Raw genomic sequence first — 17,662 nt, 5'->3', positions numbered from 1 at the left:
ACACGTCAGACGGTACACCAGGCCTAAAGCTTTGCTTTTTCCGACCCTCCACGACTTCCTCCTGAGCCCGAGTCTCTGGTCTAGCATCTGCTCTCCTCATCCCATCTTCTGCAGCTCTCTTAAGGCTGGTGGTGGCGGGGGGTGGGGGGGGGAGGGAAGCATGCTGCACGCCACCTGGGGCCTCATATTAGGACACCTCCCCCTCTGTTCTCCTCCCCCCGGAAGCCTCTTTGCAAAAGCCCCATGGCTCTGGCTCCCGCAGACATCTGCACTCAATCTGTACCTTATTCCTGAGCGTGTCCCGGGCTTTCAGAGTGAACTCTCCAGGCTTTGCTTCCTTTGGATCCAGCTGTCCTGGCCCCTGGCTCTCAGGGTAGGCAGGGCTTGGCCTGTGGTAGGGGCACAGAGAGCGGGGGCTTGGCTAATGGACAAGGCCTAGGTGAGATCCCTTCTCTTTGGGACAAGCCCTTGCCCAGGTACCTAAGAGTCAACGGTCCCCTGAGTCCCGTCCTCGCCCACCTGCTCCAGCTCTAGGCTCCCATCAGGAGGTCGGGGCACTCAAGGCAAGAGCTTCAGAAGCCCAGGCTCCTCTGGCACCTGAGTTAATGCCAGGGCTCTCGCACAGTCGTTTCATCCCAGGACTGGGGGGCTCACCGGTCCGCCGGGGCTCCTCTCTGGGTACTGCCACTGCTTCTGAGTGGAAGGTGGGAGGGTGAGGGCCTGGGACGGAGCCGGCTGTGTGGGCAGGAATGAGGGGCTGGGCCCTGGCTCTCGGATGCTGAGGGAGGCCTGGGCAGCTGGTAGGCAGCTGACTGGGCAGGGAGCGGTTGTTTTCCTTAATGGCTCATATTGCCCAACTGTTTCCACGGGCTCGTGTCTGTGTGTGGCACTGGGGTCCAGGGGAGCTCAGCAGCAGGGGCGAGCGGGGAGGCGGATCCGTCACAGCCCAAAGAGCTAATTCTAGGGGGTCTGAGAGCCGGAGCCAGGCGGATCTGGCCGTTTATTTGTTTTGGATACTGTAGCTTCTGAGTCTAGTCCCAGCCAGAGGCCAGGGACCATCTTGCCTCCTAGGTGGGATGGCAAGGTATCTCGGGCTTGAACAGGTTAGACTGGCAGGAGGGAGAAAGGGTCATCTCTCTAGTTTTCCTTACAGTATCCACAAACCACTTCTAGGACAGAGGGCATGTATTATCGTACCCCACCTCATTTCAGACAGGTACAGACGGCTAGGACAGAAAATGACAGCTTTTAGGGCCCCAGACTCCCCAGATCTCGTCTCTCTTGGCAAACACAGCTGCTCTGGTGGTCCAGCCCTGGTTCCTTCTCCCCAGGGACAGCATTGTACACAAGGCTGAGATCCTCCCGTGGACTCCACACTGAAGTCGGCTTCTCCTCACTGTCCACATCTGATCGCGCCCCCAAACTCTGCGTCCTTTCCACCGTCTCTCCCCGTCCTCCAGCTGTTCCTGCTCTACCACCTCGGCAATTACCTTCTCAAGTCAGCACTGTGTTCTCCCTCCCAGTACAGGTAAGATCACATCACTCCCCTGCTCAAAACCCATCAATGGCCTGTCATTCCTACAGCAGGAATGAAAAAAGAGGTGTTCATTCATGGGACAACTCCACATAAGCGAGCTGTTGAGAAGAATTTGGAGACCAGGTCGAGACCCAGGAGGAAAAACTACTGAGATCAGCAGTCTGAGGCAGTGGTCACAGGGGAAGCGATGGCACTGGTGGCTCTCGGGATACAGTCTTGACGGCTTAGCACAGCATGGCTCTAAGAGATTTCCTGTGTGCGCCCCTGGCTCTCTTGCTCTAGCCATACTGAACCTGTTGTTCTTGAGCAACGCACTTTAAAAAAATAATTAATTAATTAATTTCTGGCTGCGTTGGGTCTTCGTTGCTATGCGCAGGCTTTCTCTAGTTGCAGCGAGCGGGGGCTACTCTTCATTGCGGTGCGAGGGCTTCTCATTGCAGTGGCTTCTCTTATTGGGGAGCACGGGCTCTAGGTGCGCGGGCTTCAGTAGTTGTGGCACACAGGCTCAGTAGTTGTGGTGCACGGGCTTATTTGACCCGCGGCCTGTGGGATCTTCCAGGACCAGGGTTTGAACCTGTGTCCCCTGCATTGGCAGGCGGATTCTTAACCACCGTGCCACCAGGGAAGTCCCGACACACTCTTTTTGACCAAATCTCCCTCCTCCCCAGTCAGCAGGCCAGTGCCTATCCCTAAATAGATGTCACCTCTCTTGACCCCATCTTCCTGTCTGTTCTGTGTCTCCAGAGGATTGTGTGTCTACCCCACCATAGCACTTACCTCAGTCCATTGTAATTACCTATTAACTAGTCCATTCCACCAGGTAGGGAGCCCCTGAAGGGCTGGCTTTCCCTAGGCACCTCACCTGAGCTTCCACGACGCATTACATACGGCTCTGTAATGGGACTTGCTGAAACCTGCTCTACTCTCGATTCTCTATACAAATCCTCTCGGTCTCGAAGGGCAGTGGCCACAGCTTGTTCGTCCTTGTATTCTGCCTACTGCTTTACACACTAAGGTTGCTGAACTCATGCTTGTTGAATGTATTTAGAGCCCAGTCCATCCTATTGTTCCTTAAACCTTCATATCCCATTATCCTCCATCCTTGGCCTCCAAGGAGCATTCCCAGGTGGATCCAGAGCTGTCTGCCTTATTCCTTAAATCCCACCCTGTCTGGCCATGGGATGCCTAACACTTTTCAGGGTGTGACGCCAGGGGTTTGGTCAGACCAGTCTGGATGTTCCTGTGAAGGTCTGATTGAGATGTGATCAACATTTAAATCAGTAGACTTGGAGTAAAGCAGGTTAGGTTACCCTCCACAGTGTGGACGGGCCTCATCCAATCAGTTGAAGGGCTTAAAAGACTGAGGTCCCCTAAGGAAGAAGAAAGTTTGCCTCCAGACTGCCTTCAGACTCAAGACTGCAACATCAATTCTTCCCTGGGTCTCTAGCCTGTCAGCCTGCCCTGTAGCTTTCAGACTTAACAGCCCCACAATTGTGTGAGTCAATTCCTTTAAATATCTATCTATCGATCGATTGATCTATCATCTATCTAATCTATCCAGCCCTATTAGTTTTCATTTCTCTGGTGAACCCTAAGAAACCATTCCTGTCTTGATCTACAGCTCTCCCTCCCTCTCCCTCCCTTCATTATGCACCCCTCACATGTCCCTGCATGTCTCTTGAACTTTACTACTCTACCCCTCATTTTGTTTTGGTTGTATTTAGCAAGCATGTTCTCCAGACTATAGATCAGAAGACATGGCCGGGGGTAGGGGGTGGGGACAGAAATTTAAAACGTGTGAAACAAAACCCCTAGTGATACACCATTAAATGAACGCAGGTCTCCTGGGTCGTGGGCCTTACAAAGGTGAAACGTTAGTAACCTTCAAGGGCACGTGAAGAGGTCCCAGAATTGCTGCCTTTCTGATTTTCAAAACGGTAAGGGTGAACCTGCAATCCACAGCCTAGTGAACTTTAGGTCCATGCTTGGCAAGATGACTGATCATTGATTGGCTTTTGAACTAGGCTGAGATCCACTGCAAGCCACTTCACCTTTCCTTCCGACAGACAGATCAGAGATGCAGCAGCCACAGGAATACCTGCCACTTCAACAAGGTACCTGGGATTCTGCTGTTATCTTTGTCCAAAAAGAATTAGGGCCAGGGTGCAAGGACAGTTTAATTAGCAGCCACTCTGGGTTACTAGGATATATGCCAAACTTCGAGCCAACTTCTAGAGGTAAGTTACTTGATTTTCTCCGGCCCAACAGTCTCAGATGGGAGGACAAATGGAAAACTCTGGGCAACAAGCAGAATTCTAAAATATTGCCAGGCTGCAGCCATGGACAGGTTCTGTGGTGAAATTTAACAGGGTAAACCTGTAAGGCATATAAGGTCCTGCACTTGAGTTCAAAATACCAACTTCTCATATACAGGAAAGAGGAAGGGGGCTGGATTTTACTCAACACAAACATAAGATGCAGTCCTGGGATGTGACCTGAAGGTGTCAAGCAGAGTCTGGGATTCTCCTTCTAGTCTGTGCTGCCAGTGAATGCCTGGGTGGAATGTCATGTGCTCTCCGTGGCCCCAGGCTTGAGCCAGGTTCTCGGAGAGCAGCCGGCGTGGGGGAAGGGCATGGCGCCATGGAGGCAGGATGTGCAGAGGCTGAGAGGCTGCAGTCTCTGGCCAGACACCCTGGACCCAAGGTCTTCTCCACCCTTGTGAGCTATGTGGGCAATTTATTTGTTTTCCCTAACCCTCAGTTTCCTAATCCAATCTCATACATTGTTTTGAGGATGAAAGCAGTTCATGTACGTAAAGCCAATTTTGGCACACTGCGTAGCACAGAATAACTTTTTTTTTTTTTTTTCCGCCGCACAGCATGCGGAATCTTAGTTCCCCAACCAGGGATCAAACCCATGCCCCCTGCAGTGAAAGCGCGGAGTCTTAACCACCGGACCGCCAGGGAAGTCCCACACAGTAACTTTTTAATAAGTATCTGCTAATATTAACTGAAAAAGCCCTGAGCTTTGCCAGATTCATAGTAACGTAACAGCTGCCTTCAAATATGTTAAGGGACCTTACATGGAAGACAGAGTAAGTGCTCTGAACCATCCTGGAGAGAAGTTGCAGGGAGGTTTCCCAGTTCTAGGTAAGGAAGGGCTGTTCACTGAGCAGATGGCCGGCAGGTGGAGGTTGTGGTCCTGAGCGTTACAGCACGAGGCCCACGCCACTCGGCAGGGATGCTGTGGGGGAGGTCAAATGCCTGATGGGTGCTGGACCTCTGGAGTCCCATCTAAACTTGAGAGTCTATGATTCTAAGACTTGCTCTCTTGGTTCCTCAGCCTGGAGATGTTGGGTTAGGGCTGTTCCTCACAGCCACCCGCACGCTGAAAACCCCGGAGTCACCACTGAAGACTCCCATCTCAAAGTCGCTTAGCCAACCCCAAATTCACATTTATACTCCAAGTCAGGAGGGGGAAAGCTAAAACTGAGGAGGGCCCAGGCTGCCTTCGAGACTGGGTGGTTTGTGACTTACCAGGATCAAGACCCTCTTTTATATAAAGAGAAAAATGCTAAAAGACAAAGACAAATACAGGCAAAGCCCAAGAAAAGGTGCTGAGTTCGTCCTCCGCTCCCTCTCACACGCCAGGCCCTCCTTCTATGAAACACAGGGCAACAGCCTCAGGAAGACCCCGGATGTTCCGACAGGGTCCTCTTCTGACATGACCTGCTGCAGCTGCTGTTAACGTCGTACCCCAGCCAGTGGCGGGAGGGACGCTACCTGAAGCACCTGCCCAGCTCCTCTGATAAAGGCTGGGCAGCCAGTCCACAGATGTAAAACAGATGGCACCAGAAAAGCTCTGTGAATAAAACTTTAATAATGTACAGCAGAAACTGGACAGGCTCATTCTTATATTAAAACAAAAGATTTCCTATATTACAACTTATTTACATTTGCATACTGAAGAGGTAAAGTGTCTAAGTGGCTATCTTACAGTCCATTCTAATAAAATGTACAAAAACAAACAGAAGTACCGAGAATGCCGTTCGGGGGCCTTGACGGCGACCTAAGAACGGGCTTGGACTTGGTCTGTGAATCCAGAATCCAGAGGTGCAGGTAGCCCTATGGATCGGGGTTAGCCTCAGGGGGCCAAAACCACAGCTTTAGTTTCTTCCCAACTCTCTCACTCCTAACTCTCGGGTTAAGAGTGGTGGCGGTGCGATTGGGAGCTTCCCCCCAAAACTGCTCAGTCTTCCCCAGAGGTGGAGAAGGAGGAGTGTGTGGTGAGGACAGCAGGGCCACCGGGGGAGTGGGCTAGTGGCTTGGGAGTCCCTGGGTCAAGGAGTGTTGGCAGATCCCAGAGGCTGGCTGCGGCGGGGGGGAGAGGAGTCTGAGTTCCGTCATCTCCTCTAAACCGCTAAGTTCTGCCGCAGGGCGGACAGATGGGGCATCGGCAGGGGTGGGGAAGAAGGTCCCCCTAATGACACAATTGGTATTCGAGGGAAATTAGTCAGGAGCCAGTAAATTGGCTCAGAGGGTTAGGGGAAGATCTCCTTTAACGCAAGGAAAGAAGCGATACAGCAGGAAAATAAATAGGAAGGCCAGGGCACGGGGGAGACCAATGGAAGTGTGGGGAGGGCTCTCCCCTCCTCCACAAGCTTTGGCAGAGAATCGCTGGGCTGGAGGCAGGGATGCTCTGAGGCTGCACACAGTCTGTGCCTCCCCTGGGGGCAGGAAGGGGGCTCCGGATGAACGCAGCGACTGGGGGGGTCTCACTGCCCACCACCGGCCTCTTTGGTGGGGGACAGGTGGGCATCCTCACTCCTTAGTGGTCTTATATAAGAGCAATCACTCCAGGCTCAAAAGGCTCAGAAGCAACTACGAAAACTTCTGGTTTCAAAACAGTCACCCACTAACTTGAATGGGTCCCATGGTCGGCGCTCCAAGAGTAGGACCCAAGCCTGTCTTGTTCACAGCTGTATTTCCCAGCGCCCGGCGCACTGCTTGGCATCCAGCAGGCACTCAGCGATGTCTGTAGCGTGAATGCCTGCAGGAGAAGCTGCAACCTGCTGGACAACACACGGAAGGCCAGGGCCCCAGTGCAAAACCCACTTGTGGAACTGGGAGGGGGGGCAGAACGCAAGCGAGACCAACCCCCAGGGCAGAGGAACTCTTGCTGCTGGGTGGGGGGAGCAGGCTCAGGTACAAGGACAGACATTTCCAGTGTGATTGAGCTGTGTGCGTTTGATTGAAGCATTTTTTGTGTGGTTGTTTTTATAGGGATTTCCTTAAAAACAAATAGATTGAGAGGTAATCATCACATAGAGATGGTTTTCCTTTTATAAAAACTTAACAATATTTAAAAAAAGTTAAAATCCAGACCCTCCCAATTAAATTAAAAAAAAAAAAAAAAGAGAAAGAAAAGAAAACCAAACCACTCCAGTTAAGTTATGGCTTCGAAGTTAATATATACCTAAGATATGCTGACGGAATCACCACCCACAACCGCGCTTCCAGACGTCGTTAAATACTACACTCAGGTTAAACAACAGGTTCAGCTCGGGCTGTTCCCTTTAGTAAAGCCCCTGAAGTGGATGCAAGTCTCACATCTTCCCTCCACCGTGATCAGATAATCCAGTAAAAGACCCATGCAGATGCCTCCCTCCCGCCCCAGACTCCCTCCCCACTCCTTGCCCCCCCTTCCCTTCCCCACCCTAAATCCACTACCACCAAAAATATACACTGCTGTTTCCAGAATGTGGGATATGAAAGACAGATGTGACATTCCGATCTGAGTCCCAAGATCTGGGCTTCAGATTCCTCGGCCCTTCCTCGACGCTGCCGAGGACGCTGCCCTTAGGCTGGCTCATTTCCCACGGTGGCCGCTGACCACAACACCCAGACTGCCACCGAGATTCTCTCCCTGCCCATCCCACCCCGCCTCCCTTACGTCTGGGCCCAAGAGCCTTGCCTGCCAAGACAACCGGGCCAGCTTTGGTTCCACAGTCTGAAATGGAGGAGGGCCAGGCGACACAGGGCAGGGAGACCCACCGTGGAGGGGGGCTTCTGGAAGGGAGGGGAGGGAGACCTCCGGGAGGGGCACCAGGGAAACCAGACGCTGCTCACTACTGAACAGAGGCCCCAGCGCGCAGAGCCGGCGTGACGACCACACGCCTGACCTGCACATGCACGGAAAGCTCGAGCAGGTAAGTGCGCACCTACAGACACACGTGCGCGCGCGCACACACACACGCACACACGCGCACGCGCACACACACGTGTAAGGGCGCGGCACAGACCAGGCACAACAGGGGACGCACCTCGGCACATGCATACACGGCTGGACAGACGGGCACTGGCAGTCCCTCCAGGTGTCCCGACGGGGCGGAGGGGAGCACGAGGCCCGGCGCTGCCGAGAGGGGCCATCCTTCTGGTTCCCCGGGCTGCCTCGCTGCGCTGGGGTTGGTCCCAGAGGAAAGCCCTCGGTGCCGCTCAGCAGGGGCCACGCTCGCTCCTCCCGGGCCCTCCCAGGCCGCCCGTCACCATGCCAGGCTTCTCGCCAGGTGCGCCGGGCTTTGCAGAACTTCCCACTCCAGCTGGTCCAGGCTGTGGCACTGAGTTCTCCACACCGTTTGCTCTCAGAGGCTCCGTGCCACTAGGAGGTAAATATAAAAGGTGTCTGTGTCTCAAACCCAATGTGGGAGCGAGCGAGCCTCCCGGGCTCTGTCCCTCTTGCGGGCCAGGCTCCTGGCCACAGAGGGCTGGGCAGAAACGAGAGGTAGGCCTCCATCGGACGCTCAACACGGCAGCTCGGCTGTAGGTCCCGCTGCCCAGCAGCGTGTGGGGAGGGGCAGCTAGATCTTCACGTCCTCCTGCACGCTGAGCTGGGAGAGGGTCTTCTTGATGCGCAGCGCGGTCAGGCGGGCCGCGCCGTTGGCGTACCAGCACTCCCGCATCATCTTCCCCATCACCCGCAGCGCCTGCACAGAGACCCGGCGTCACTCGAGCCTGCCCCCGCCCCCACTGAAGCCTTCCTGGTCCCCAGGCTGCCGTCTCCCCCACCCGTGCTCTGCCCGCCCCCCACCCCCTGCCCTGGGCTCCCCCTTCCTTAAGGGACAGCCTGGGGAGGGGGACCTTCTCGGCAAGCATGGTTGGTCAGCCACTCCCCGGTGTCTGGGTGATCCTGAGAGAAATACCTGCAACGGCCTGTGATCTGAAAATCACTTCTGGAAGGTTTGAGTATCCGTGTTTATGACTGTTTACTGACTGCTTTTTGTAAAGCAGCGCTCGAGCCAGGCACAGCAGGGACATCCCCCAGCACGAGCACGCACGCGGCTGTGACCCCACGTTCACGTGCAGAGACAGGGTGGCGGAGGAGGAGGCAGCAGCCCCTGAGGGGCAGCCTCGTCAGAGGCAGAAGCTCACGGCCAGGGCCCGGACGGCACAGGCCAGGGGCAGCCAAGGGGCGGACCTGGAAGGTCACCTGTGGAGGGCTACGGAGTCCCCAGACTGCTGCCTCAGGCCTGTTTTCCAGGTTCCTTTTAGCAGTGGGACCCGTTTTCCCCAGCGGAGTCCCAACACACAAACAGCCCCGACTGAAGAGGGAGTGGGGTGCGGGCAGCTGAAGACCAGCTCTTTCTGCTTCCCTCACCCTCTGAAGTGAATAAACCCTGAGGGTTCCAAGGACCATTTTGGAAAAGGCTGCTCTGTCAGGCAAAGCGGAGGCGTCACCAAAGTGTGAGCGCAGTAATTCTGCTCTTCAACGCAGGCCTGCCCTCCAGTGGACACACTCCTTAAAGCAGAGCCACGAGAGAAAAGGGGGCCCAAGAGCACTAGCGAAGCAAACCCTGTGCCGCCAAAGACTCCAAGACCCCGCAACTCCATGCTTCTTAGGAATCTAGATCATACATTTGTCCTCGTTTCTGTTATTGCCATCGAATGCCACCCCCTCCCCGCTTCATCCGCCATCACTCCCCAACCCAAATTCTCTACACCCTCCTCGCTTCTGAGTTTTTAGAAAGGCCACTTCCCTCGCAGACATGTCTTCTCACTGAGTCCCACCCCCTCATTCTTCTACACCCTTCGTGGACGCCTCTTCTTAACTCTTCCACGAAGCTCAGCTCACCCCTTGGCTCCAGAGCCATTTTTCTAGTTGGGCAGGTCTAACGGCTCCCACTCAGTCTTTGTTCTGTCTCTTATCTGTGTCCTGGGACCAAGCCTTTTTCTTCCTCTAGGCTGTCAATTCCAAAGGGGACCCTCCAGTGCCCAGGACAAGGGCTCAGTATATAATACAACAGCACATAACAGTTTGCAATGGCCGACACGCTCAGGGGGTAGCCCTGGGGTTGGCCCCACTTTTGGCAAACCCTCTTCTAAGGGAGAGAAATCGGGCAGATAGAAAGGCCACGGGAGAGAGGGGAGCTTCCCACCTCGTAACTCTGCCACCAGTTGGGGATGTTGGGGCGGAGCTTCTGGTCGCATACGACCTTCCGCATCTCCTCAATGGAAGGGTCAGAGGGCACTAGGTCATAATATGGTAGCTGATATTCCTCATGGACTCCTGGGAGAAAAGAAAACGTCCACCGGAGTTATCAAAAGAAGGAAGAGATTACTCAAAAGCCAATGACAACACCCATGTTGCGATCTGTAAATACCACTTCCCACTAAGAGGAACTAGGGCTCCTTGGAGAGCCTGGTCAGTGCTAGTTATGGGACAAGAGACACACAGGATTAGCCAGGAATATCTTTTTCGTAACAAAAAGCAAGGAAACTATCAAAGACTACTGAGGCCATGTCAAAAGGTACCGACCTGAAAAGCTCCCAACGGGCCAAAGATGAGAACATTTAAGCAACAGTAAGACCTATGACTTCAATGGAAACAAATATTTTAAATCACCAGTTCGTGATGACACTAAAAACAAACAAATAAACCAAAACCTCAGTCGCCTTTGTAGAATGAGAGGGAATAAACTCATTATTTTGAAAAACGTCAAATAAATGGAAAGAATCAAGTATTTATCCTGCCTTTCCTCTTCAGATTAAACATCTTGGTAACCAAACAGACAACAGGGGAAGTTTCTCTTTAAAGAAAAAAATCTAGCTAATACGTGAAGTTTGACAGGATCGGAATACTGGCATTTTTCAACCTCTAATACATTTGGATTTGGACAATAATCAACAACAGCTGTTAACATCACAAAAAGAGAGGTAACCACCATTATCTGTGTCTTTTAACAGAAGGATTTTGGGGGAAAAAATGATTCTAGTCTTTAGATGGAACTCTCATAGGAAATTCACAGAAACAGTAGAACGTGTGAACTGCATAAGAGGTTACCTGGAAAATCTAGACAGGAAAACCCTACAGGATAAAGGACCTGGATTCTCCAATTTTGAAAACTGCAGGAGAGGGGACTTACTTGGTGTTCCAGTGGTAAAGAATCCACCTTACAATGCAGGGGATGAGGGTTCGATTCCTGGTCGGGGAACTAAGATCGCACATGCCATGGGGCAACTAAGCCCATGCGCCACAACTACTGAGCTCTTGCGCCTCAACTACAGAGCCCACGCGCCCTGGAGCCTGCGTGCCACAACCAGAGAGAGAAAGAACCCGCACGCCACAACTAGAAAGAGAAAACCTGCACGCCGCAACTAGAGAGAAGCCTGCGCGCCGCAACAAAAAGATCCCGTGTGCCTCAACGAAGATCCCGCATGCTGCAACTAAGACCCGACGCAGCCAAAAATAAAATAAAAATAAATAAATAATAAATCTTAAAAAAAAAACCCAAAAAACTGCAGAAGAAAAAAATTGAGGGGTAACCTGTAGATTATGAGACTTGGGAGTTATATCAATCAACTGCAGTGGATGGACATTTAAATTAAACCCTGATTTAACAAGCTGTTTTTTATAAAAAATTCACAGATAATTGGGGAAATCTCAACACTGGCTAATGTTATATGATATTAAGAATTAAGATATTAAGAAAACAGAATTACTGTCTGTTTTTTAAAGTGTGATAATAGTACTATATTTTTGAAGTCCTTATCTTCTAGAGCTACAAACTGAAATATTTTCCGTAATAAAAAGTTAATTTAAAAAAATCCAATGTAACTTTCTCATGCCTTTTTCCAGAAAAAAATTCTGCTGTTCTGAGCTGATGGGACAGATTTTTATTTTTATTTATTTATTTTTTTGAGATTAGCATTTATTTTATTATTTCTAAAAAATATTTATTCATTTATTTGGTTGCGCTGGGTCTTAGTTGCAGCTGGCGGGCTCCTTAGTTGCAGCTCGCTGGCTCCTTAGTTGTGGCACGTGGGCTCCTTAGTTGCGGCAGGCAGGCTCCTTAGTTGTGGCATGCGAACTCTTAGTTGCGGCATGCACGTGGGATCTAGTTCCCTGACCAGGGATCGAACCTGGGCCCCCCTGCATTGGGTGCACAGAGTCTTATCCACTGCACTACCAGGGAAGTCCCCCACTGCACTACCAGGGAAGTCCCGGGACAGATTTTTAAATAGAGTCTGACTTGGTTAATCATCTAAGGAGCAATTAGCTTAAACTCTGGCCTCAGTCTGCCAGAGTCTGAATCCTAGTTTATCAGTGGTGTGACCTCGGACAAATCACCTAATCTGTGACTCACCTTCTTCATCTGCAAAACGGTGACAATAATAGTACCCACACAGACCCCTGCGACCAGATTTAGCTTGATCTGTTTTATCTGTATATCACGATCAAAATTTAAGATGTACAATACCTGGGTGCCTCCTCCATAATTTGGATTTTACCAAATGTATCACAGATGGAAAAAGGCAGTAAAATACAGAAAAGGGCTCTGCTGGAACACTCATCAGTTCTTTTTAATTAATTTAATTCACTTCCACTGACCTGGAATCTCTTACATCAAAGATAAATGGCTAAGGGCAGGGTTCTAGTGGTTCTTGAACTTGATCATGTGGCAGAATACTTAGAAGTCACCATAAAATTCTGATATACTAAGCCGATGATAAAAAATGTTTTCTGCTGGGCTTCCCTGGTGGCGCAGCGGTTGAGAGTCCGCCTGCTGATGCAGGGGACGTGGGTTCGTGCCCTGGTCCGGGAAGATCCCACATGCCGCGGAGCGGCTGGGCCCGTGAGCCATGGCCGCTGAGCCTGCGCGTCCGGAGCCTGTGCTCCGCAACGGGAGAGGCCACAACAGTGAGCGGAGTACCGCAAAAAAAAAAAAAAAAAAAGTCTTCTGCTAAATCTGATACTACCTTTCATTGAGTTCTGACGTGGTTGAACACTTGCAAATGCCAAAGACTTAGGAGAAAATTGCATAAGAAAAGACTCATTGTGAGAAAATTCTACACATTAGTAAGCTTTCTCCCACAAATTGAGAAATCACCACTATTATTTTATCAGTGAAACCCCACATTCCCCAGGAACGTGGCTTGAGAGCCAGTGTGTTAGAATACCCTGCCTCCTGTATAAAAGAGACCCCTGCATTAGTCCTGTGCTATTCCTACCCAGGGCTTTCCCAACCTCGAAAGACCAAGAAAGACAATGTGTTACCAAAAAAACCCCCCAAAAGCCCAAATGAGTCCCTGGAACGGTCACCACTACATAAAACACTATTCAACAAGCTGGTCCAAAGAGTAAACACACTCTTGTCCCTGCGGCTCCCCGGTCCCCTCCCTCCTCTTGGATGAGAACCCTAAGTATGATGGGTGCTGGCGCCAGGCATCTGACAGGCCGTTAGGAGAAAGAAGGCAGGACAACTCTAGCCCCTCAGGACTCTGGACTGCGAGGGAGGAGCCAGAGAAGGCAGGAAGAAAGGTACCTCCAGAGTTGCATCTTCGAGCAATCTCCCAGTACACGAGCCCAAGGGCGTAGATATCAGCACACTTAAAGGAGTCGAAGTGCTTCATGTTGATGGTTTCATCAAGTACTTCGGGGGCCATGTATCTGCAAGAGCAAAGGAAACGTGATCACGCATAGAAAATGATGACTTCTTTCTCGACTCAAAGTACTGATTCAAGGGCCCCCTGAATGTGGGACAGAATCACCCCAAGACAGCCCCTTGGGGAGGAGGAAGTGATGGATTCTTATTATTGCAAACTCCCATGCTTTGGATTCGAATCTAAACACCTTAGCAAGGTTTGGTAATACTAGCCTACTCTTATTTCTACCTCTATTTTTTAACCGCCAAGATTTATTTTAAGCGTGTTTTGATTTCTTGGCAGAGGTATGTGTACTGTAGGCCACAGAGCAGGAACAGTACATAATATCTGGTTGCTACTGGGGGCTTGGACTTTATTCAGTGCAGCCAATAATGGGTTGAGCTTAAATTTCAGTCTGAACTTCTTTTGTTATCTTACCCGTGCAGGTAAGTGAGAATTAGTTCTAGGTAGTCATCAGAGTCCCACTCAGTTAGTTCATGAGTACTGCTTGAGCCACTCCCCACTGCCCACAGAAGGCCAATCAGCTCACCTCAGGCCTCACACTTTGGGGCCTGGGTGGCTGCAATCATTCAGGTCAAAAGGAAGGGGAAAAAAAGCAGCAGCACAATTAGTGAAATTCACTGATACTCAGCAGAGAAACAGCCCTCCTCTTCCATCCTATGAAAAGTTGCATTTCCAGCTCGTGAAGTCGACCTGGAGTCACAGTCAATCTGTTCCTTATTTCCTTTGTTTTTGGCCATGCCATGCGGCCTGTGGGATCTTAGTTCCCCATCCAGGGATTGAACCCAGGCCCTCGGCAGTGAGTGCTCGGAGTCTTAACCATTAGGCCAGGGTACGCCACGTTCCTTATTTCTTATGTCACTTCTCTGTGACGCGGGGAGGAGGCCCACAGTCCTTACGCGGGGCCCTCATCTCCACCCTGGACTACCTCTGCTCTAGCTTGGCAAACCTGCTCTCTACACCCTAAGCAAAGCATGCTCCCTGCCTCCTGTGGGGTCCTGCCCAGACCACCCCTTCAGACTGCAACATTTTCCCTCTCCCCCAGCCAAGCCTGGTGCCTGTCTCCCTTCTAAATCTTGCTCCAGGTTCTCTTTCTCCATGGCCTCCCCTGCCCAATGCACCAGCACCTATGGGTATAGGGTCCTCCGGAGCTGTGCCGCTCGCACTTGTATCTGTGCGATGCAACCTGTGTGGCTTTCCAGTGTGGGGAGCGGGTGTTCAATTCAACCGCCAGCTGTCAGAGTAAGGACCACACTGCCTTCTCCCACGCAGTTGGGCAAGGGCTACTCAGTACCAGTGTCGGGCAAGCGCGAAGGCCCAGGGCCTTCCTACCGTTTGGTTCCCACCCTCTGGTTGGGGGCAATGTCAATGGTGTCCGTGACTGCATCGTGACGGACAGCCAGGCCCAGGTCTGCAATGGCACACATGCCATTTTTCTTCACCAAGATGTTCTTTGACTTTAAGTCTCGATGAGCAATTCCAGGCTTCCCTAGCAGAGAAAAAACAAACAAACAAACCAGGGATCTTTAAAGACAGACAGTACAAGTGTTAAAAGCATAGTCTCTGCAGCCAGACGTATGGGTTCGAGTCCTCGTTTTGCTCCCCACTAACCCAGTAACCCTGGAAATGCAACTTCACCTGTCTATGCATTGGTCTTCTCATCCATAAAATGAGACTAAACCCCAGTACTGACTCCAGGGGAATGTTGTAAGGATTAAATGTACTGTATTAACTTAGGTAAGTCAAGAGCTTAGAAGGGCATGCGTATGAGCTAATATTGCTATATTAATACTACTCCTGCTCGCCTTCCCCGAACTAATAAGCTCCTGTACAGAACTGCTGAGGACTTCAGAGAGAAGCTGCTGCGCTAGCTACGTTCTGAGATCCAAACGGGGGAGGTAAGGACTGCTACTTTCCCTGAAGAGCCCAGCAACAGGGTCAAACTTTCGTGGCTGGTTTTCTGTCACGGGCAGCAAGAGCTGCTGCCCGGTCGACCAGGCACGAAGGAGCAATGTGCCGCCTGCCAAGCCCAGGAGCTCCCAAAGAGCTGATGTCAGGCCACAAGCAGGGGTGCCCGCGGTCGCCTTCCTCCAGGAGGGCCCTCCTAGTTTAGCAGAGCCCAGTGTCGAACCCATCAAGCTGACCCACCGATGAGGGTGTGAACCTGCTAAACTGACGCTCGGCACAGCAGCTCCTTCGATTTTCTCAGTCCCCTCCTCTACCAGTGATCCGCGGGCATCTGAGATGACCACTCAGTCAACGGCAGCCTCCCAACCGACAGCCACGCCAGTCCATCGGGGACAAACCACCCACACTTCCGTCAGGAGTCCCCCGAGGAGCTCTGAAGGCAGAGGCACCTCTTGTTCTCGCTGGAGTGAGGCCAAGCTCCTCTCGCTTAGACCAGACCCCAGGCCCTGAGGCCCAGATCCCGCATCCTCAGGGAGAAGGGGTTCTGGGAGCTCGGTGGGGATGGGACAGGCCCACTCACCTTGGGTGCCCACAATCTCCATGTGCAGGTGTGCCAGACCGCTCGCGGCAGACAAGGCCAGCTTGATCATCCCCTCGATGGTCACCGTGTACCGGTTTAGATAGTCAAACAGGGAGCCGTGCTCGTGATAGTCGGAGACGAGCCACAGCTGTGTCCAGGTGCCGTTATCTGCAGAGAGCCACAGAGCAGGTCCAGAAAAGGCACAACTACCAGCAAAAAGGTCAAGGTAGGAAAGGAAGAGTCTGTGTGCAAGCCCCAGTTAGACCCCTGTACTCCCCGCTCCCCGCCCCTACACCTCCTGAGGCCCCTCTGTGCCCGTCTCATCCACCACCGTCCACAGCTTTAGGCTCCAGGAAGGACAGAACAGTCTTTCTTTCTTAGACCCGCTCCCTTACTTCTCGTAGGCAGGATTCTGAACCGCACGCACCCTGATTACACCCAAATTTGAAATGCGAGGCACCCCGAGGAGGAAGCACATGCTTAGGCAAAGTAACAGGATCATCTGTTTCTTCTGCAACACTGCTTCTGATCCTGACGAGACCCGCTCATCAAAACCATGACTGGCCGCACCCACCCCCGCCAAGGAGGAAGGCTTCACAGGCCCTCCTCTGTGCTCCAAGACCCTGCGAGCACAGCCCAGCTCGAGCACCAGGCTCATCTGCAGCGGGTCCTTGAAGTCCACTGCTCTTACCAGGCCATGAGCTCTCTGTGAGAGGAGGAAAGAGCTCCTTTGCGTATTATTGTGTTCCAGGCCAAAAATGCTTTTCAACGCATGAAGAGCACACTTACAAGTATTCCAGAGAGGAATCTTATCATCTCATCCTCAGAAGAGCAATGGGAGGTGGCGAGCACACACTTTCCTACTAGGGGAGAGGGGTATGCAGTGTACAGCGGGAAGGAGGAGTGGGAGGAAGGGAGGGAGAAAAAGAAAAACCAAAAGCTGGTAGTCTAATTAGCTTGTGCTGCTGTCAGTAAGAAGACTGGGAAATGGGATCGAGATCGCGCAAATTCCAAGCTGGCCGCAGCTCCAGGACGCTATACTATCCGTATCATGTTAAACAGGCAACAACAAAGGAATCCGAACTTCCTCCTCCCCTGGCCCTCGCGTGGGTTTCAACAGCCAGATCCTACTCACACAAGCTGCCAGAATCAATACAGGCAGTGGCTCCTGGAAGAGCACCAGCCTGTTTCCCTGATTACGAACGAGCGGTCCACCGAACACACCCCTTTACACTCAACTAGCCCTGACATCTTGAGGACCCTGCCCATGAGTTAGAAGGGAAGACATCTTCTGACCCTCTAAAATATATGTCGGATTTAAATGAATAATCAAAAGGTAATGCTGTTTTACAAAGGCACAGCTTACTCAGAGGGAGTAAGGAATTCTCTCTTCCCCTTCCTCCCTTGCGTGAGAGGTCAAGTCTCTTCAGCCTGGGGGCAGCTGAGGCCACTACAAACCGCCACGGCAACGTGAGGAATGAGCGCCCTGCTGTTGTTTTAGGAAGGAAAAACAAACACTTAGCATCTTCCGTAGCCTCTGCCAGCACCAACTTCTAAAAATTACTGGACCACGGAGCAAACTGTGTCCTGACCGCCGGAGACACTCTTCTAAAATGCAAATGCCTTCACCCACGGTCTTTCTGACTTCAAGTGCGCTACCTGCCCAGGTGTCGGCTGTCCCCTCTTCCTGGGCACTGT

The 17,662-nt window shown here is 51.8% G+C and overlaps 1 protein-coding gene across 8 annotated transcripts in view; it reads right to left on the bottom strand.

Moving 5' to 3' along the window:
- Positions 1 to 5,396: 5,396 nt before the first annotated feature.
- The window catches only part of ACVR1B (activin A receptor type 1B), a 34,644-nt gene continuing 22,378 nt past the window's right edge, over positions 5,397 to 17,662 (bottom strand). For 6 of the 8 annotated variants that reach the window (XM_049694112.1, XM_049694110.1, XM_049694111.1 and 3 more), the window contains 4 exons: positions 15,965 to 16,132; positions 14,809 to 14,965; positions 13,356 to 13,480; positions 5,397 to 8,519 (listed from right to left, as the gene is read on the bottom strand). In XM_049694112.1, coding sequence (XP_049550069.1) covers positions 8,032 to 8,519; positions 13,356 to 13,480; positions 14,809 to 14,965; positions 15,965 to 16,132 — 938 coding nt within the window. In that variant the 3' untranslated portion in view covers positions 5,397 to 8,031. Of the gene's footprint in view, positions 8,520 to 9,968; positions 10,100 to 13,355; positions 13,481 to 14,808; positions 14,966 to 15,964; positions 16,133 to 17,330; positions 17,454 to 17,662 lie in introns of all 8 variants that reach the window. The other 2 variants (XM_004274299.4, XM_004274300.4) reach the window with 2 other exon arrangements.

Source organism: Orcinus orca, chromosome 11 (assembly GCF_937001465.1).
Source record: "Orcinus orca chromosome 11, mOrcOrc1.1, whole genome shotgun sequence".
Classification (NCBI taxonomy): domain Eukaryota; kingdom Metazoa; phylum Chordata; class Mammalia; order Artiodactyla; family Delphinidae; genus Orcinus; species Orcinus orca.
This window is presented reverse-complemented; position numbering and strand designations above follow the sequence as displayed.